Source organism: Callithrix jacchus, chromosome 1 (assembly GCF_049354715.1).
Source record: "Callithrix jacchus isolate 240 chromosome 1, calJac240_pri, whole genome shotgun sequence".
In the NCBI taxonomy this organism is placed as follows: Eukaryota; Metazoa; Chordata; class Mammalia; order Primates; family Cebidae; genus Callithrix; species Callithrix jacchus.
Genome location: NC_133502.1, coordinates 94059163 through 94081387, shown reverse-complemented (window position 1 = coordinate 94081387; position 22225 = coordinate 94059163). Strand labels below are relative to the sequence as shown.

Sequence of the window (22225 nt, the reverse complement as noted above, 5' to 3'; positions counted from 1 at the left end):
AAGTGTAATTTTGTTTTTTACTCTTTAAGATTATAAAATGAAAAGCTATATAGCTGAATATACACATTTATAGTTCTTGGATCTGTATTATTTAAGAATCTTTAAATGAACTTAAAACATTTCTAATCATATTTAAGTTATCATCAAAATAATTGAAAAGATGCTGATGCAGCCCTGAAATAAAGGTTGCATAAGCAGGATATATATGTTCTGTATATCCAATTTTATGTGTATTATGATGGATTTATATTTATTTGTAGTGAAACATTTTTAACTATGTTGGACTTTCTTGAAATTCAGAGAAGAAATCCTTCCAGGTGAAAAAGGTCTAGGTGGGCCATTTTTTTTTCTTAACATAAAGAAGGCTCATTACTGCAAGATAACATTATTTGGAAATGATTTTTAAAATTGGCTGCACATGTGTGGCTAGACAATTTCTTATCAAGCTAAATAAACATGATTAAATTCTTGAAGTTATTCAGATGGCACAGAGAAACATTCTGACTTCATTTTATCATGATGAATTTATAATTGCTTTCCTGGAGCAAGAGCACACTTTTTATCTTAACACTACATATAAAACACAAAACTTCTCTTTAGACATCTATGTTCTTAATAACCATTTCTAAATGTTTCTTAAAGTTTTTAAAATTTTAATTTTAAGATGTCCCAAGATCTAAAATTATACTTAATTCTTTACCTCTGCACTAGTTATGTGCATACACTCATATTACTTGATAATCAGCCATTGTTCATTCATAGTTCGCGTAGCTCTCACATAGATGGTGCTTTGCATACTTTAAGGTAATTATAACAAAAACTGCTAATTAAAGTTAAAAGAGCATGATATTTTTGACTCTTATTTTAGGGTTGGTGTATGATGGTCTGGGTAGGAAAAGGGAAAGAATCCACATGACATAGGGTTGATCCACTAGGACATTGGTTTACAACCAGGAATGCACTGATTTTTATTTCTTTGGAATACCAATAGTAAAACTAATAATACTAAAGTATAATGAAAAGAGGAACCTGAAGGCAACTGAAGTTCATTTGAATATTTAAAAAACAGTATCATTGAAGTACTATATGAGGAACACTAAAGCACATACCATGAAACACATTTCAGTAAATGTTTATAATACACCAGAAGGGATTCCGGCCTGGGATCTTGGGTTGTGTGGCTTTGGACAAATCACTTAATTTAAATAATAATTTAATTTAAATAATCTAGGTCCCATCCATTTGTAAAATACATAACATTTCTTCCATATTATAACAGGAAGGGCAATCTTATCACATATCTTAATCTTTTCAAGGCAGATAATACAAGATCATGATAAATAATAGGCACTAGGTTCCTGGCTCTCATGATGTATAGACCTGAGAAGCCCGAAATGCTGAGGTCTATACTTTTCCATGAGTTTTCTGAAAAACAAAACAAACAGAAAACCCCCAAAAAACAAAAACAAAACAAACAAAAAAACCAGAGAAACAAAAGGTGCATTCTGAACGCAAATTTGCATCTACTTTGTAGAAATATCATAAAATAATTTCAAAACTAGAAAGCAAGATATAAGCCAGAGCTAAACACTGTATTAAAATTATTAAGTTTATTTCTGAAAAACAGAACAAATTGCTAGATTTAGAGGATAAATCTAGATAAATTGCTAGATTTAGAGAATCTTGGCTAAACTTTTAATAAAACAAAGCACAATTAAGATCTTGAACTCAGGTTGGTTGTAGAGATAGAGAGGTTTGGGTACATACTCTCTTTTTACATTCTTTGCTATAAAATGGACAAATATTTACTATAAAAAATAAGATAATAGTAATTTAACTAAATTTACCAGTGAAGCAAATTCCAACTTTGAGTTTATAAAAATTAGATTTTTTTTTGGTATCAGAGCTTTTGGGTTTGCAGTGTTAAGCTGGAGGCCCAATGCCTTTTGTTATTCCTCATTTCACTAAGTTAGGTTCATCTACTAACTAGGTAGGTGTGCTGTTTTAATGGCTTACATGGAATGCTGGGCTGCTGTCGAAGATGAGGAAGGGGTAGGGAAGAGATGAGATGGTACTGACCTGCCATACTCAGTCCCTATTTAAATAAGGCAGGCTGGGTATGAGAGGGATGGGCACGAGAAGGGTGGAGGAGGGAGCATCCTGTTGTAGGTGAGCTCACTTGTCATTTTTGTTTTGTAATGCTTTCTACTTAGTAAACTTACTGTGAGCATCTTGAGAGTGGCAATTAATTGTATGTTATTCTTTTTCACATCTTAATGTTTGGCCTAGTGCATGGCATCCAGTAAACACTTAATGTAAATTTATAGAAGACATGAATACATATGCAAATGTATATTTATTGTGGCACTGTTCAAAATACCAAAGACTTGGAACCAACCCAAATGCCCATCAATAATAGACTGGATAAAGAAAATGTGGCACATATACACCATGAAATACTACACAGCCGTAAAAAAGGATGAATTCATGTCCTTTCCAGGGACATGGATGAAACTGGAAACCATCATTCTCAGCAAACTAACACAGGAACAGAAAACCCAACACTTCATGTTCTCACTCATAAGTGGGTGTTGAACAATGAGAACACATGGACCCAGAGAGGGGAACATCATACAGTGGGGCCTGTTGGGGTTAGGGAGTGAGGGGAGGGATAGCATTAGGAGAAATACCTAATGTATGTGATGGGGTGATGGATGTGGCAAACCACCATGGCACGTGTATAACTGTGTAACAAACCTTTGTGTTCTGCACATGTACCCCGGAACTTAAAGTATAATAAAAAAAAAGGCATGAATAAAGGACCATCATCTCATTTGGGGCTTTCTTCCCCCACAAATTTCATGTGTTGGGGAACTGATTAGATTAGGAAGTCCCTTATTTAAAACATCTATGGCTCCTCTGAGTTTTCCCCCTTAAACTCACTCATACCTTGGGATGGCTTATTTTGATCTTATAATCTACAAGAGTGCCTGGATTTCAGCATTTGATCAGTGGGAACTCAGATTGGAGAGACTTGCTGTGAAGGGGGACTCCTTCCTAGGGTTTTGGGCTTTGAACTGTTGAAAGCAGCATTAGAAGCCTAACAGACCAAGGAAAAGGCATGAGGGGTTCAAGAGGAGTTTACAAAGGACCAGAGTGGTTACCATTACAGAGATTTTACCTTCCCAGCTTGTCTAGAGAGACCTGATGGCACAATCTACCACATATCTTCACAGCGACTTGGCAATGCTGGTGTTTGAAGGCCAAGCCTGGAAGCTGAACATCTCAGCTTCTCTGAAGTTACCAACCAACCTGCACCGTCTGGTCCAGACTGGCTGTGCTTCATGTATTAAAACCCAATTCTTAAAAGAAGACATTTATGCAGACGATAAAAATATGAAAAAAGCTCATCATCACTGATCATCAGAGAAATGCAAATCAAATCCATATTGAGATACCATCTCATGCCAGTTAGAATGGTGATCATTAAAAAATCAGAAAACGGGCCAGGCACGGTGGCTCATGCCTGTAATCCTTGCACTTTGGGAGGCTGAGGTGGGTAGATCAGAAGATCAAGAGATCAAGACCATCCTGATCAACATGGTGAAACACGATCTCTACTAAAATACAAAAAAATTAGCTGGGTGTGGTGGCATGTGCCTCTAGTCCCAGCTAATCAGGAGGCTGAGGCAGGAGAATTGCTTGAACCCAGGAGGCAGAGGTTGCAGTGAGCCAAGATCATGCCACTGCACTCCAGCCTCCTGAGTAGCTGGGATTACAGGCACGCGCCGCCATGCCCAGGTAATTTTTTGCATTTTTAGTAGAGATGGGGTTTCACCATGTTGACCAGGATGGTCTCAATCTCTTGACCTTGTGATCCACCTGCCTCAGCCTCCCAAAGTGCTGGGATTACAGATGTGAGCCACCGCGCCTGGCTCAGGAATGCTTTTACACTGTGTTGGGAGTGTAAATTAGTTCAACCGTTGTGTAAGACAGCATGGCAATTTCTCAAGGATCTAGAAATAGAAATACTATTTGATCCAGCAATCCTATTACTGGGCATACACCCAAAGCAGTATAAACATTCTATTATAAAGACACATGCACACATATGTTTATTATGGCACTGTTCACAATAGCAAAGAAATGGAACCAACCCAAATGCCCATTGATGATAGACTGGATAAAGAAAATGTGGCACATATACACTGTGGAATACTATGCAGCCATAAAAAAGGATGAGTTTATGTCCTTTGCAGGGACATGGATAAAGCTGGAAACCATCATTCTCAGCAAACTGACACAAGAACAGAAAACCAAACACTTCATGTTCTCACTTATAAGTGGGTGTTGAACAATGAGAACACACAGACACAGGGAGGGGAACGTCACACACCAGGATCTGTCAGTGGAGTGGGGGCTAGGGGAAGGATAGTAGGGGGTGGATGGATAGGGGAGCGATAGCATTAGGAGAAATACCTAATGTAGATGACAGGGTGATGGATGCAGCAAACCACCATGGCACATGTATACCTATGTAATAAACCTGCACATTCTGCACATGTACCCCAGAACTTAAAAGTATAATAACTAAAACAAACAAACAAACAAACAATACTTGCTTCTCCTTATTGGGAGGAGGAGAAGGAGATACAATAGAAGAAAAAGGAGATCACAGCCTATGACCTCCTCTCTTTTCCTCATTCTTTTTATTATCAGTGTAGCTTTCATTGAATTTCCCACTTCACAGGACATTTAGAATATGTTCCTCTGTTCTTCACCACAGCCCTCCCATGGCAGACATGTTTTAGACAAACTGTTAATAGCTGGTTCTGATTTGAGGTCTTAGTTAAACTACTGAAAACATAATCCACTCACACCCTCTTTTCCAAGCATTGAACACAGGCTTTAAGGTTCTCTTATGGGGACTGGAAAGTTACCTACCCGCCTTCTTCTGAGTATTTATGCCCAAAGGCCAGGATGTCAGATGCCCGTCCACTCCCATCACAGACAACCACCGGCACGGGAGGGGTGTCTCGAAGGTACTCCAAAACAATCGAGATCACATTGGGTCCTCCTTCCACTATGAGCGCCACCACGGGGACACCTTGACCGATTCCTGCATTAAAAAAGGAAAAGAAAAGGAAAAAAGAGAAAAGAACACAAAGCCAGCAAACCAAAGAAACAAAAAGAGAAACAAAAAGCACAAACTAAAATTACTGAGCACGGGGAGGTAGCAACATATGAAGGGATATAGTCCTGAGCAAACATTTATAGAAAACGCTTCAGATGAATTTTCCCACTAGAAAGTCTATTTGACTTTGCCCTCTCCCCATAACTCTGAGGATGCTGGGGTCAGCGAAGGCATGGGGTTCCACACTTTACAGGGGAGGGCCTGGGGTGAGGAGGGAGAAAAAGGAATTAGTTAACAGACAAAGCATCAGACCAACAGCCAGGAGCATGGAAGCTAAACATGATCTGAAGCAAGTCTTTTATCTTTCCAATGGGTCTGTTTCCTATATGAAAAGCAGGAAGTTAAAAAATGCCACCTCCTTGAAGTTATCACATTGGTAAGAAAATGCCTACATGGTCTTTTTTATTAAAGACTATCAAAATCAGCTGGGGGCATATTTTAGCTTGTTGAATCAGCTACTGGCTGAATTATGGGTCTATCTTTGGCCATAGACAATCAGATTAATTATTATTATTATTTGAGATGGAGTATCGCTCTGTCACCCAGGCTGGAGTGCAAGTGGCAGAGTCTCAGCTCACCACAACTTCCGGCTCCCAGGCTCAAGCAATTCTCCTACCTCAGTCACATGAGTAGCTGGGATTACAGGCACTTGCCACCATGCCTGGCTAATTTTTGCATGATTATTGAATCTTGACAGCAGGATTGTCATGATGAATTACCCAGGAGATATGGCATCTGCCATTATTGCATCTGCCACTACTGAGCAAGGAGCTAGGCACATGATGGAAGTTCAGTAAACATTTGTTGGATGCCGCTGAATTAAGGGTTTTCCAGAAGTATTTAAGCTATTTATGCTGAGCCAGAGACATTTCCTTTTTCAGGAGAAAATTGCTTTAATTGCTGTGTGCATGGTTCAACCCAACCTTAAAGAGAAGTAATAAAATCAAATGTCCATGAGAGACATGATAAGAAAGAAAAATTCATTTTTAAGTGACATTTCAAGTTTGATTTTTTGTTGAGTAACTTCCTTTTGTTCAATTTGGTATCATACTGTATTTTTTCTCTCTGCTGCCTCAGAAGAGTTAAGGAATTGAAAGTACTGTAAAAATGAGGTCTTAGAGGGCACATGCAGCAGTTATCTTAAAAAAGAGATAATCAAAATTCTGTGCCACTTCCATAAACATAAACTAAAATAAAACGACTCTTGAACATCTGAGTTCTCCCTTTTACTTCTTTAGCTATGCTTGTGTCTGATACCAAGAAACTGCTTCCCAGTGATGAGTAATAGTTTGGGATTTGGTTTCTTGCTCTATTAGTAAAAGATACTTTTGACTTATGTGACCTGTTTTACTTCTAAAGCATAAATACTTTAGCCTCCTAGGGCTTTATCTCATCTAACTTGATGTTTTTCCTGGTTTGATTTTCATCTTAAAACAATGATTCCAAATGCCAGTTACACAAAAATGGGTGCTGTTTTGCATCTCCACTTAAAACACGCAAAAGAAAATGATGATTGTTGATCAAGGCAAGATGTCAAGATTTCTTTCAGTTCCCTAGAGGGAACTAGGAGAGAGAAGTGACCTGGGGACCCATGAGTTTTCTGTGGGTGGGGAGGTTTTGAGAATTACTTTCCAATCCAAGAAGAGAGAGGTGAAAGGCCTTGCTGTTCTGTTTGATGCAATGGCCCTTAGTGACCCAAACAATAGGTCTCTTTAAAGCTCTCTTTGGGTGTCTGTAAAGGAGATACTTCTCTTATTGCTGCTAATTATGAAGACTGAGTAAATTTCTGTTGAAAGGTACTTTAAAGATTAAGCACTGGCCATGTGTGGTGGCTCACGCCTGTAATCCCAGCACTTTGGAAGGCTGAGGTGGGCTAGGAGTATGAGAACAGTGTGGCTAATATGGTAAAACACCATCTCTACTAAAAATAACAAAAAATAAAAAATAAATAAAAATAGCTGGGCGTGGTGGTGGGTGCCTGTAATCCCAGCTACTTGAGCGGCTCAGTCTGGAGAATTGCTTGAACCCGGGAGGCAGAGGCTGCAGTGACCCAATATTGTGCAATTGCACTCCAGCCTGGGCAGTGAGAGTAAAACTCCATTTCAAAAATAAAATAAAAATAAAAAGACTAAGCCCTAACTTGAAATGTTAATACAACATTTCTCTCTTGGAGGAAAATCGCTGTCATGAAAATATCCGCCCCATAGGGATTTGTATTTTGTAACATGCCTTGCAAAAGATAGCCTATTTTCTATTGTTAAAGGTTATTTTAAGAGGTATTTCCCGAAGTATTACATTGGTGCAAAAGTAAATGCCGTTTTTGCCATGCTATTTGATTTTCCCTTGATTTGGTTTAGCACACGCTCCTACCTCACTGACTTCATATTAAGGAACGATACCCTATACCTGCTGTTTTATATCAGACAATATATTTAGACCTGTTCTAGGATCTTCTAAGATATCCTAGAATTTGCCAAGTTCTGACTCTTGGATTCTGTTGGTGGCATCTTTACTCCAACTCACAGAGCAAGTGTGATCCACTCAGTGTTCTCGTGGAGAGAGAAGTCCTTAGCATGGATCTTCTACCGTGTTCCAGTGATCTAGCATCTACAAGGCAGCAGGAAAGACGGCTGGACACCCCCTCTCCATTTGAGAGCATACATAGGTAAAAGGATTAAATTTCATAGGCTGATTGGTTTGAGAGTAATAGACGGTCAGTTTATTCTCTGCCAATATATTTGTCAATGTATCAGAATATTATACACACCCACATACATTTTGTTAAATTTGGTGCTAAAAACTGAATGGAGCAAACTGTCATCTTTTTCATAAATACTGAATATATCTATGCTTCCAAATTCTCTCTTATTGTTTTCAGTGATAATACATGGACATTTGTCCCATAGATAATAAAAGCCTTTATAGCCTAAAAACAAAAGCAGTTTTGAATTTCTTAGTTATGAGAGGTAGAAAATCAAAATATGCCTAAAAACATCATGCTTAGTATAAGTTAACCAAGATATGTTAACATTAAGCCTTTCTGTCAGGTCACACGCACACTTACACACATACACGTATTGTCTTCATTTCTGGCAAAAGAAAATGACAGCAGATAACTAGTAATAACCTAAAGTGGGGGTCCGTAGCCTATTTTCTGGAGGCAAGGATCTTAGAATATGTTTGTGAATTTGATAAAAGCTAGTGACACTTTCTCTATAAAAGTAAATATACATGTGGATAGACACAAAAATGTTTCTATGCAATTTCAGGGGCTTTATGGATCCTTGAAACCTATTTTAGCTGATCAGAAGCCTATGAATACCTTGTGAATGAACCCCTGGCAAAACCCCACCCTAATCACATTATTACTGCCCAGTGACATTCATTGGCTAAACTTTCCAGAGCGAAACATCGTGTATAGCAGTGGTCTCCAACCTTTTTGACACCAGGGACTGGTTTCACGGAAGACAAGTTTTCCACAGACAGTGGAGGGCGACGGTTTTGGGATGATTCAAGTTCATTACATTTATTGTGTACTTTATTTCTAATATTACTGCATTGTAATATATAATGAAATGATATACAACTCACCATAATGTAGAATCAGTGGGAGCCCTAAGCTTGCTTTCCTGTGACTAGATGGTCCCATCTGGGGGTGATGGGAGACAGTGACAGATCATCACACATTAGATTCTCATAAGGAGCATGCAACCTAGATCCCTTGTATGCACAGTTCACAATAGGGTTCACGCTCCTATGAGAATCTAATCTGCAGCTGATCTGACAGGAGGCAGAGCTCAGGTGATAAAGTGAGTGAAGGGGACTGGCTGTAAATAAGACCAAGCTTGGCTCACTTGCCAGCCACTCACCTCTTTCTATATGGCCTGGCTCCTAACAGGACATGGACCAGTATCAGTCTGTGGATGGGAAGCTGGAGAATCCTGGGTAGGATATCACCCTACTCTCTTTCCATTCTCCTCTTTCTTCCATGTTTTTCTTTTTCTGTTCATACATTTTTTCTTAATTATGGCTTGGAATAAGATAATTAAAAATCTCTAGCAAGATTCACAGTCTTATAAATTAGAATCTGCAGGATACGACTTTATAGAAAAGAAACAGCTTTTTAGAATGTCAAGAATGCTACATTTTCATTTGTGACATAAAGAAAACATTTTGGGAATCCACTGTATATCCAGCTGGGCTGGATTCATAGGGCTCACTGCCATTTTCTTTATGCCCATAAAGAAACTAATATAAGTTCCTTTGAAGATCCTTACAAATTTGTGTCTCGCTCAGCTAAACCTATTGGTCATTCATTGAAAATAAATGAATAAAATAAAAATAAAAAGTTGTCTAGATTTAAATTTTAAAAATATAATATGTAGGAAAAAAATATCTAGATTCCCCCAGGTCCCTTTTCTGGTGAATATTTGTTTTTTGGTTTTGGGATAAAGTAAGCCAATTCCTTTGTTGATTGCAGTCATTTTTCATTTTCTACCATCACCAAAGACTTTTCATAATTCTCAGAACTTTCCATTAGAATTTAATTTGAGAGCAATGTAAGGTTGCTTTAAGCAGGAATAGTCAAGATGCTTGCCACCCTCACCAGCTTTTGCAATGTTGGAACTGGAAGCATCAGAGCTTACAACAATGTGAGCTTGAGTAACAGATTAAACAGCTCTGCATTCTGCAGGGTTTTAGGTTACCCCAGGGTTTTCTAATTACATACTGAACCCCAGGTCCTTGCATAAGATAATCTCTTAGACTTCTGTCACATTTTGTTCCAACTGCTAGGCAATTCAGACGGGGCTCCCAAAAAAGCTAAAAGTGTCTAAATTGCCACAAGCAAAGACTGGGTCAGGCATTGAGATGGAGAGAGGTGGCAGGAATGAAAGAATGCCTTAAAGACCCAAGCAGTCTTTTCTTCTTCGTCTTTTTTTTTTTAAACAGCAATTAAAAAAAAAACCCAGCAATTAACTCTCTTTGCTGATATAAAACCGTAATCTATCATCAGTTTAGCTATTTGTGAAAACATTTGGTGTGTAATAGTAAAATGCCTGGGTAATGGAGAATTTTGATCAAACTAAATTAACACTTTGGTTTTATGTCAGGGTCACCACAGATGATCTAAAGTGCTTGTGGACCTGAGAGATAATTTATTTGCTGTTGGAAACTGGCTCATATTTACATGGAGACAGAGTATAGAAGATCATTCTCTGAAAAGACTGTTTATAGATGAGGTTCATTACGTTTAATATCAGTAAGGGAGTTGCCATAGAAACTGGTGATACCTTAATGACTACAGGCCACAGATCATGGTTATTACCATATAGGTCATTTAAAAAGGGGATTTGCACTTTAAGTGAGAGATAACTTCCTGAAGATCTTGAACAATTCAATACGAAGTCTATCAGTGGTGGGTCGGTAAGTTGTGTTTAGCAGCTAAAGCCATGTCCTAATAACATGAATGCAGTTAACAATTCTTCATCTTTCTAGTTCCAGGATTATGTTATTTTTGATGATTAAAAGTCTGTGAAGAGAATTCCTGTGCTTTGACATTATGCATCCATGGGGAGAGCTGCAACCTCCACCTCCCGGGTTCAAGCCATTCTCCTGCCTCAGCCTCCCGAGTAGCTGGAATTACAGGTGTCTGCCACCACGCCCAGCTATTTTTTGTATTTTCAGTAGAAGTGGAGTTTCACCATATTGGTCAGGCTGGTCTCGAACTCCTTACCTCAGGTGATATACCCTCCTTTACCTTCCAAAGTGCTGGGATTACAGGTGTGAGCCACAGTGCCCGAACTATTTTGCCTCATTTTAATGGGCACCAATTTACTGCCTACTTAAGAAATAATGGCTAAAGTTTGCACACTACCACAGCTCTTTACAAATAGTTTCAGCATTAGATTCTCAGTGTCCTTGACTACTTAGTGCATCTCTTCAGTGGCCTGGAAAGTGTGAGATGAATTTATGAAAACTATATAAATCTGCTAATCAGTTGTGTCTCATAACAGTCAAAACTATTTTTTTCTTACTAAGTTTAAGGTGCTTCTTACAATTAGGAAGATTCCTAGTTGTGAATACATGAATATTGAGGTACAATTGTGGAAATATTATTGTACAGACAGATAATATTTTAATATATTATATTTTTGCAAAAGGAAATGTGATTGGAAATCTTTGAGTTATTTAGGAGCAGAGTGAGCCCAAGAAAATATCTAGGGATGACATTTGAAAATAAACAGATTTCATTTTAAGTAGAGTATCTCTAAGGTCTTCTATAGGGGCAGATACTTTGGATATTGCCTTAATGTTATAGAGTTAGAAGAAATTATCTATTCAAGACAACCCAACTATAACTGGAATGTATCTTTACTTGTAAATGGGTAATAAACTCAGATATCTTTTAGTGAAAATTTGTGATGTACCCAATTGGTGAATGTCAAACCCAATGCAAACCAATCCTGTATACTATATATATTTTTGCCATTACAATCCTGCATCGAAATTGATGCCCAGGAAAGCAGTTGGAAATATGAAGTACCACACAAGCTTATTAAACAGCCGACATGCAACAAGATATTTCACTTCTAAATACTTATGGTTCTCTAGACAGAAAGAAATTCCTTGAAAGATGGCTTGGGTCCTTCCCTGAGGTTGGAACTTCCCAAGGCATCTGTTTCTAACCCACTTTGGAACTAGGCAAGGGTAAAAATAACATGAATTTCTTAAATGTCTTTTTCTCTATTACCAGTTTCTATGGCAACTCCTTTACTGATATTTAACTTAATGGACCCCCTCTACATACAATCTTTTCATATTTAAAGGTAATAGCAATACTCTAGAATAAACTTGTTTGTATATTTGATCTTGGCATGTGAAATTTTAGCTAATTTGGCTGCAGATAGGGTGATGTCAAGACACTGAAAATATAGAGTTTGGATTAATGAGAATGCCTTCTTCAGATAGTGATAAAAAATTGAAAACTGATGGTGCATAGCATATCTTTTCCTAGGGACTGAGAATGCAGAATCTATTACATTAATATGAAAAACCACATTTTTTTCTTTTTTCAATACTTCCAGACGAATCTCTTTTGTGCATTATCAATGCTCCAGGTATTTTCACAGCAATCCTGTACTAGCACCCATCGATTGGCCTTCCTTTGGGGCATTGTCTTCTTGCTTTGCTTTTCTATCTAGTAATTGGAGGACAAAGAACAGAAGCCAGGCAGTATATGAGTGGATTGAATGGGAAATCTTTTAAGCCAGCTGAAGAAGAAACTGTGGCATGTGTACTGAAAACACTCATAGTGTCCACCCTATCCACTCTCCCCTGTCAGAGAACAGACCTGTCCACAGCACAGAAGGGGCACCCTTCCTTGACTTTTTTCAAAGCTGGCTGGACTTACATGGATATCAGACCTTCAGTGAGTCAGATTTGTTTTCCTGGAATTGAAGTGGAGGTCCTGAGCCCAAGGCCAGTAATTGGGAGGTAGGCTTCCAGGGCACGCATACTTGGGAGTGAAGCCTCTGTTAGTGGTGGTCCTGGGGACCAACCACGTGAGGAAGGTAAGTCAATAAGCAAAAAAGCTGTATGCAGGTAGAAAACAAAGGAGCAGAGGGCACCGTGGAGGGAGAGATCACAGGGCCTCAGGGAGAGGATAGGAAGTAGTATGGGGGAAGAGGGAGGGAGAGAGGGGAGAGAAAAGAGTGAGATCTATGAAAGAGAGAGCAGGAGAGGGAGAGAGAATAAAAAAGAATGAAAGATAGCAGAGAAGAGAGAGGGCATCTAAGAAAGAGAGGGAGAGGAAGAGAATAAAAGAGGGAGAGAGAAGAAGAGAAAAGGGAGGGGAGACAAAGGGAGACAGGAGAGAGAGAAGGAGGTGGAGAGAGAGAGCACATTAAAATATTGGACTTATTGGTGACTCTTCAGGCCTATTTATAGTCACTTGGCCATGGTTCCTGCAGAGAGTCCCCTATTCACCAGAGGTAGGCAAAGGTTTTTGTATAAAGGCTACTTAGTAAATATTAATATTTTAGACATTGCAGGCCAAAGGGCAAACTAAAGAAAATTATTCAGGTACTTATATAGTAAGAGAGAGAGAAAACGTTTCTACAAAACTTTGTGTAATTAAATTTCAAAATATAATGGAATATATACATGTTTTAAAATAATAAAATAATAATTAATATAAAATAAACTAATAATGATAAACTAATAAAAATGGAATTTTTGTATAAATGCTGATATTTGAACTTCATTTCGTTTTCAAGCCACAAAATATTATTCTTTTATTTCCAAATATTTAAAAAAATAAAGGAACTTCTTAGCCCATGAGCTAAATAAAAATAGTGTGGGCTATGATTTGCCAACCCTTCCTATAGACATGTTTCTGCCTCCTTATAAAATGTACCCATTTATGGCTGGACACAGTGGCTTATGCCTATAATCCCAGAACTTTGGGAGGCCAAAGCTGGAGGATCACTTGAGGCCAGGAATTCAGAAACAGCCTGGGCAATATAGCAAGAACCTGCCTCTACAAAAAATATTTTAAAAAATTAGTGGGGTTTGATAGCATGTGCCTGTAGTCCCTGCTACTCAGGACCCTGAGGGTAGGAGAATCACTTGAGCCTGGGAAGTTGAAGCTGCAGTGAGCCCTGATGGTGCCATTGCACCAAAGCCTGAGTGACAGAGTGAGGCCTTGTCTCAAAATATATATATATCCCTTTACGTACTTTACATAAGTTTATCATGATCAAACATTCCTTTCTCCAGCCGTCCCTCTGCTTGCTTTATAGCAGTCTTCACCTGTCCTTTATCCTGAAGATTCACAGGAGCTGTTTTCTAACTACAAAAACCTGGCAGGGAGAGAGTACAGACCATCCCTCACTTAGAATGATTCACCTTGCAATTTTTCAACTTTACAATGATGCAAAAGTGATATATATTTAGTAGAAATCATACTTCTCATACTCATACAACCATTTGTTTTTTATTTTCCATAAATTACATGGAATATTCAACACTTTACTATAGAATAGGCTTTGTGTCACCTGATTGCACCCATGTGTAGGCTCACGTAAGTGTTCTGGGTGCGTTTAAGGGAGATGAGGCTGTGCTATGATGTTGGACAGGTTGTGTATTACTTGTGTTTTCAAATTAAAATTGTTTAACTGGACATAACCTCATCATAATTCGAGGAGCATCTGTACTTGCACTTGAGGGTCCTTCATATGAGAATCTGGAGTAGCAGATTTGTTTTTTTTAGTGGGGCTTTAAGATGAACGATTCAGGTCAATGCTGAGTATAGGCCTAATCCCCTATTTAGTGTCAGGAGGGGTTTCCTTTCCAGCATAACTGATGATTGTGTGGGAAGGCTGTTTACTATATGGGAAGCCATTCTGCATCTCTCACATAAAGAGAAAAGGAGTCACCTGTGTGGTTTCTCAAGAAACTTCACCCTGACAAGGAAGGGTTTAGATCAGATCTTCTCAAAGGTCTAAGACCCAGGGCAGAAAGAACAGTCACTCCTCTTTGAATATCCCCAGCTTCTGGAGAGCAGTACCACCTTCCACATTCTAGCGAGGCTGGGCCTTTTGCCTGATCCCTTCCTGGCACCATGGACCCCAAGTCTCGCTTGATTGCAGTGGGCCTTCCTAGAAGGGCTTACTCACCACACCGACCTCCATCCTGCACTCTGGACCCCTTGACCAGTCTCACTCTCTCAGAGGCAGGTTTTCCTCAGGCTTTGAGCTGCCTGTTTGCAACTGGGCAGAATCTGCCATATTCTCATTCTCAGTTTCTGCTTTCTAGGTCCAAAACTGCCTCTCCCCATCTGCCTGCTGGCTTCCTGTCTACTCCCGCTTTCCCTGATTAACTCTCAGCATGTACTGCTCTATCTATTTTGCCTCCCTGCTACTGTAAACCCTCACAGCCTTGCTGGACTCTACAGAGCTAACAACATATAAGCTGGAACCATGCATATCCTAGAAGGGCAGGAATGGATCTTGATATATACTGATACACAAAAAGTATACAGTTGGCCTTATGTATCCGTGGGTTCCACATCTGTAGCCTCAACTGGATCGAAAATATTCTGAAAAAAAAAAACCATTTCTGTACTGAACACATACATACATTTTTCCTTGTCCTCATTCCCTAAACAATAAAACATAACAGCGATTGATGTAGTATGTATATTGCATTAGGTACCATAAGTAATCTAGGGGTTATTTAAGGCATCTGGAAAGGTGTGTGTAGCCTATATGAAAATACTATTTTACACAAGGAACGAGCAATCTCAGATTTTCCTATCTTTGGGAGATTTTGGAACCAATCCCCCATGGACATCGAGGGATGTTTGTATATTGATATTCTATACAGTATTTAATATATAGAGTAGGTATATAAATCACAAAACTGTTTTGAATAATAAATGAATTATTACTTATAAAGTACTTAGACCCTGGCGCTTAAGAGTTTCATGCTTAAACACAGGTATAAAGATGCTTATTTATATTTATTAAGCTTATACAAAGTTTCTGCTTTAAATATATAAATGATTCATGGAAAGAAAAGAAAAATGAATGCATTTTACACATTTAACTGACAGAAGGCTCTGGCAAACAAGTAATTTGAAATAGGCTTTTCCAAAGTTTGAATACTCTCTCATGCAGACTGATAACATGCCAAGAAAGCCAAATTCCTTTCTCATGTATCCAAAAGGCTAAAATTTTCTGCTTTGGGATAGGTGGCCTTTAGTATCACTCCCCGAATGTCTTCCCCCAGGGGCCTCTCTTTATTCATCAACCAGCTTGTTAAGTCTTTAAGTTCTGTGGGTTGGAAGGAGATATAAATGCTAAATAACAAAACCCATAAACCAACTCCAAGTGTATTATATACTCAGAAGCTAACTTAGCTTTTTACATAATCAATGGGAGCAGTTATTCCCTTATGGGCAGATGGCTGTGATTGAAATATTCTGCTATTAATGTCAATACATTACCAGGACATCCAAGCAGCATTTTAAAAAAATAATTTCAATAGAAAAAGGATGGCCAATCCCACGGGCTGTAAGACAAGTATTACTTTCATAAAAGGGAAAAGCAAGCATTATTTTCTTTGGAGCCATTGTTTGAAGGCTGAATGTTTTAATGTAATTGATCTAAGTCTACAAGAAAACTCTCCAAACAAAGCTATAGTCTTAGTCTCTGCTCTGTGCAAAACCCACATCAAAAGTCAGACCTTTGCTTCTCAAATGTAAGGTAATCAGAGTGGTTTTAACTCATTTTACTTTATAATACTCTACCCATACTCCTCTGCAAATGTTCCAGGATCTAAGTCCACAGCCCATACAAGTTCCTTGGCTTCTTGACAAAATTAATAAGGAGCAAAACAGCTAAGGGAATTGTGGATTGAAAAATCACAGACAAGACCTGGTCCATGATTCAGGGAAGAGCTGGGAAGGCAGGTGAATGGTTATAGTTAGGGAAATGGTATGCATATTAATTTGCTTTTTCCAAATTATGGAAAATAAAAATAATTTTTTTCTTTGTACCTGCTGAGAGAGACAGCAATTACTTCTACCTGTTCCAAATGCAAAAAGCTCTATTTTCTCTTCAAGGAATTCTGTTTTTGATGTTTCTTCTGTGAGAAACTTATATTCATCCTTCAGCTCCTGGGTTCAAAGACATTCTCATTGTGTGTTCTCATAGAATTTTCTTTTTCAAAGAAGCACATGCCAATAAATATACTTTATAAATTTGTCAATCAACCATGATGGTATTAAAGGAAAAATTCTGATAATACCTTATGTATATCTTTTGAAGTTTTATCTCATGAGTTATATGAATAATGACTTATGATGGGGGTTTTGAACAGAGAAGAGATTTCTAGGCATCTCTTTTCTCTGTTGGATATTTATTTTTGTATTCCCAACATATCATATAATATTCTACATGTAGTAGTTGCTCACTGACATTTGGGGTACAAAGGAAGGCAGGGGACTAGGCATGGTGGCTCATGCCTGTAATCCCAGAACATTGGGAGGCCTAGGCAGGAGGATCACTTGAGCCCAGGAGTTCGAGACCAGCCTGGGAAACATAGGGAGATCTTGTCTCCACAAAAAATTTTAAAAAATTAGCAGGGGAAGGTGATGTGTGCCTTTAGTTCCAGCTACTTTGGAGGCTGAGATGGGAAGACTGCTTGAGCCTGGGAGGCAGAGGCTGAAGTGAGCTGTGATTGTGCCACTGTGCTCCAGCCTGGGTGAAAGAGTGAGATCTTGTCTCTTAAAAAAAAAAAAGGCAGATAGGTTACATGACAATGTAATTATTTCCACAGAAATTTTAAAATTATTTATGAGAGGAGTAATTTTCCCCTCAATCAACTGACCTGAGATCCAAGGTAGACCAATGTGATTTAAATTCTCATGAAATCAGGAATTATACCAAATGCCCAGTTTCTCATTGTTTATTGGTTTTCCTGTGGGCTACTGAGATTGCTTCCTAACTGACTTCCCTGCCTCTATAATGATCTTCACTTAACTGCTAGCTGTCACTCACAAATACAGTCTTTCTGTAAAAATATAATGGGTTCCCACTGCTTTTAGGAAATGTCCACTCCTTTAGTGTGATATACAAGACTCTCCTTGTTTTGTACCCAACCTTCATCTCCCCATCTCCTTCCAGAGCTCTCTCTCTACCTTATCCTAGTCTCACCAGACTATCCTCACCATCTTCCATGCAGGATGATTTTTAAACTTTCCCTTAGCCATACCAATTTTCAGATGAGCATCTTTCCTCACTCCTGGTTTCAAGAGGAGGAATTTTTCCTAAGCACACCCTGGGCTTTCTCTGCCCCTTTACTCAGTTGGCCACCCAGTGAATTTGAAAAGACTGACTGGGTTTGCTCAGCTCTGCCTGGCTCTGCTTCCTCTTGGCAGCTGCCTGCCTGCAGAGAACCTGAGATTTCCCAGCTCCTCCAGAAACCCAGACCCTGAGGATATACAGTAATGTGAGGAAGTAAAGACTCACCATGGAATTCTGCTCAAATTTGGAGTGTCATTAAGCCTACTTGGCCAATAAAACTAAAGTCCCATCTCTTCACTTATCCCCTATAAGTAATTTTCAATGATATCTTGGGTTCCACCAAGTATTTCTTTTTTTCTCAGATTGATCAGAACTTCAATGCAGAAAAGGGGTACTATTTCTTTTTTTATTTCTTGAGTCAGGGTCGCACTCCCTCATTCAGGTTGGAGTGCAGTGGCATGATCTTGGCTCACTGCAGCCTTGACCTCCCAGGCTCAAGAGATCCTCCAACATCATCCTCCAGAGTAGCTGAGACCACCCAGCTAATTTCTGTATTTTGTTAGAGACAGGGTTTCACCATGTTGCCCAGGCTGGTCTAGAACTCCTGGGCTCAAGTGATCTGCCTGTGTTGACTTCCCAAAGTTTTGGAATTATAGGTGTGAACCACCATGCCTGGGCCCCTGGGGGTACTATTTATTTTAGCCCATCAGAGACCCAGAAATCCAACTTTATTGTTCAGCTGTTACCAGTTCCTGAGGGCCTTCCTAACTTCCTTAGCAAGTATTAATCATTTATTACTTTATGGTCCCATTTTTTAAAGAATATCTTTTGGTGATTATTGTATTCTGCCTTGATTTAAGGAGAGCTTCTTCCACTTAACTGTAAGTAAGCTCATTCTCACAGACTCCCCAGCCCTCTCAGGTAGTATTCTGATTCCTAGAGTGCTTCACACTCAAAAGATAGTTTAAACACATGCTTATGAAATAAAACAAAAATAAAAGGTACAATACTTAGGATCCATACCTCAGAACTAGAAAAGCTGAAGGGACAGGAATAACATAATAATCATTAAGGGATTGCCTGTCATACCGCAACACTATTGGGAGGTATCCTGCTGAAATGGAGATGACAGTTACTTGGGTGGCCTCATGGTGTCCTTTTATGGGCCTTAACTATGGGGCCTCAGCTGTGGTCAGAGACCTATAGAACATGCTGAGTTACTTGGGTGGGTATTTCCATTTCACCTGTCCATCTGGATTATGTCTGAAAGAGCCCAGTTTCTTAGGGATTCGAACAGCCAATTTCAGTTCAGCTGTCCCGCACTTTTAAAATGAAGCCTCGCTATTTCTCAGAATCGAACCCAGCTAAAGTGACAAAGTGCCTTGACCACCAGGGAGAAATACATTAACAAGGGTTTACATTCTTCCCCTTGCCGCAAGGATGTCTACAAAGCTATTATTTCCTCCAGCTGAAATGAACAGGAACTATATGCCTGAAATGGGAACCTAATTCTGTTCCCCCCGAGGTGACTGGTATGCTTTCACAGCTCAAGTGCTGTAAGCTACGGATGACCTTCATTCACCACCAAGTTCATTAAAATAACCATTATCATATATGAGACAAAGGAAAGGCAATGATTATTCTGAATCTAGTAATGGTATTTCATCCAATTTCTGATCCACAGTTGGGAAAAGTGATAAACTGTTATTTGATTATCTGGGCATCTTTTCCCAAAAATAACTTACTAAGTCTAATCTGATCAAATCTTTACTTATTAAGTCTAATCTGATCAAATCTTTACCGTGACTAAATCCTCGGTGAGAAATATGGGTGACAATGTTGTGGGGAACCTTCTTTCCTCTGGAAAAGGAGCTCCCTCCAGTTTCCATGCACAGGGAGCTCCATTAGAATGGCATGTCTAGCCTCTTGTCTTTCCTTTACTTCTTTCCACATCTAGAATTGAACAACCTGATTGGTGGTGACTATTGTCTGTTTCTTCATTGGGTAGAGCCGATCCTGCAGTAATGGGAAAATTAGCTTGTTTCTTCCTTTTCCTCCAGGGTCCAGTGCCAGTCAGTTATCTTGGTAAAAATGTCTGCTACAGACCCAACTTTCTTCTCTGGTGAGGTGTTTGGAGCTGAGGCAGGCCAGCAAATCCATTTGACTGTCACACTAAGTCATTAACTCCAACAAATTCACCATTAATGAAAATGATATTTTGATCTCCACCTGCCTGACTGTGGTGTCTAGCTCTCAGTTTGAAGACTTGATACTTGATTGTATCTAGTCAAGAGTGGGATACAATTTACTGGATCTCTCCAAACTCCAACACCATGAACTACAATACAGTCATGTCTGTTTCTGACATTCACTTTGCAGCAGCATTGAACAAACTTGAGCCTCTGGTTCAACTCTGAACATGAACTTTTTTTTTCAAGTACAACTATGACTTTCTCTGAAAGACAATTTTTTCTTGATGTCTTTAATATGCTTCTTAAAGAGAAAAAAACAACTGCAACATGGCAACATGTTAAAAAAGCTAATTACAAATGGAACTAGAACAAAGTTGCTTGTGAATTTCTGGGTTGTAGTGAATTATTTAATGTAATGAAGTCCACTGGGCCAACTGAATGTAGATAATTTCTCTCTCCCTAAGGAGAAGTCGTCATTGCTAAGCACCTGCCAGGTATAGGCACTCGGCCAGATGGGTTGCATATCTTACCCAATCTGCTCAACAACCTTCTGATAGAGAGATAGTTGACCCTTGAACAACATGGGTTTGAACTGCATGGGGCCACTTATATGCAGATTTTCTTCTACCTCTGCCAGTTCTTGAGACAGCAAGACCAACCCCTCCTCTTTTTCTTTCTCCTCAGCTTACTCAAAATGAAGATGATGAGGATGAAGACCTTCATGATGATCCACTTCTATGTAATGAATAGTAATATATTTTCTCTTCTTCTTCCTTATGATTTTCTCTTCTTCCTTATGATTTTCTTTAACTTACTTCATTGTAAGAATACAGTATATAATACACAAAATATCTGTTAATTGGTGGTTTATAACTTCTGGTCAACAGTGGGCTGTTAATAGTACTTTTTTAAGCAGTCAAAAGTTATGCATGAATTTTTGACTAATTCTCTAAGTCCAGCATTGTTCAAGGATCAACTATATTGTTATTTCCATTTTACAGTTAAGGAAACTGAGGCATAGAGGGTAAATTGCAAAATTCACACAATTAATAAGTATCAGAACTGGTTGCCAGCAAAGTCCTGTTAAGAAATTTACAGTCTGAATTCTTGTGGTACTACTGAGTTTTCTCTCACCAAGATGACCATATAATTTATCATACAATCAGGATATATCTGCAAGTGAAGGGGTCATCATCAGTAATTATTCTGGGATGACAAGTATAAACTAGAGTTATTTAATCCTGAACAAGCCTGTATATACAGTCACTCTACCTTGTTCATATCTTAGGGTCTCAAACTGGTTTCTGGTAGCTTTTAAATATAGATACCAATCTCAGATTTTTAAAACGGGGCCTGAGTTTGTTCGCTGTTCCTTTGTTCTTCTCTTCCTGGCTTAAAAGGACCAAGGCTCACTGTTTAGCTGTTTCCTGGGATCAGGTTTCTCACTCCATCTAAATCACGGGTGTTCATTATCAGAGCTATTTCTTTCTCTAGCTACCCAGAGAAATGAAGCTCCAGGGAAGGATTAGATCATTCAGCAAAGGAAAACAGCAGCAATATAGCAGCGCCTGCATAAATCTTATAAGTGGAAAATATGAATTAATTTTTTTTCACATTCTAGCATATACCTTAATGGTGCTGGAAATAAATCCCTTCTTTTGTTCTCTCTTATAAATGAATGCCCCATCCAGAAATAGAAAGATGAGGAATCAGGAGACAGTCATGGCCCAGAGACACGCAATGGGTGCTTTCGATCCTTAATCACTGGAGTATTTAGCCCCATGCCTCCTTTGTCCTGTCTGTGAAACATCTACTTGGCTTCATTCTACTGCTGCCACCAAAGATCTATTTGAATGCAACGGTAAGGGCTAATATCATTATTACAGAGAGTAGACTGTCTTAATGTTATAAATAAGAAAGTGGCACTTTAAGGATTGCTCTTAAAATCCCGATTCTAATGTGCAAAAACTAGTTTGTTCATTGAAAGTATCCCAAGAGGGGGTGTGTAGAAATCTAAACCTCAAATGGCT

At 38.8% G+C, this 22225-nt stretch overlaps 1 protein-coding gene across 21 annotated transcripts in view; it reads right to left on the bottom strand.

Annotated features, from left to right (window-relative positions):
• Positions 1 to 22225, bottom strand: part of TRPM3 (transient receptor potential cation channel subfamily M member 3) — a 980420-nt gene that overhangs the window by 261972 nt on the left and 696223 nt on the right. For all 21 annotated transcript variants that reach the window (XM_017973100.4, XM_035264315.3, XM_035255728.3 and 18 more), the window contains one exon: positions 4945 to 5119. In XM_017973100.4, coding sequence (XP_017828589.1) covers positions 4945 to 5119 — 175 coding nt within the window. The remainder of the gene's footprint in view (positions 1 to 4944; positions 5120 to 22225) is intronic.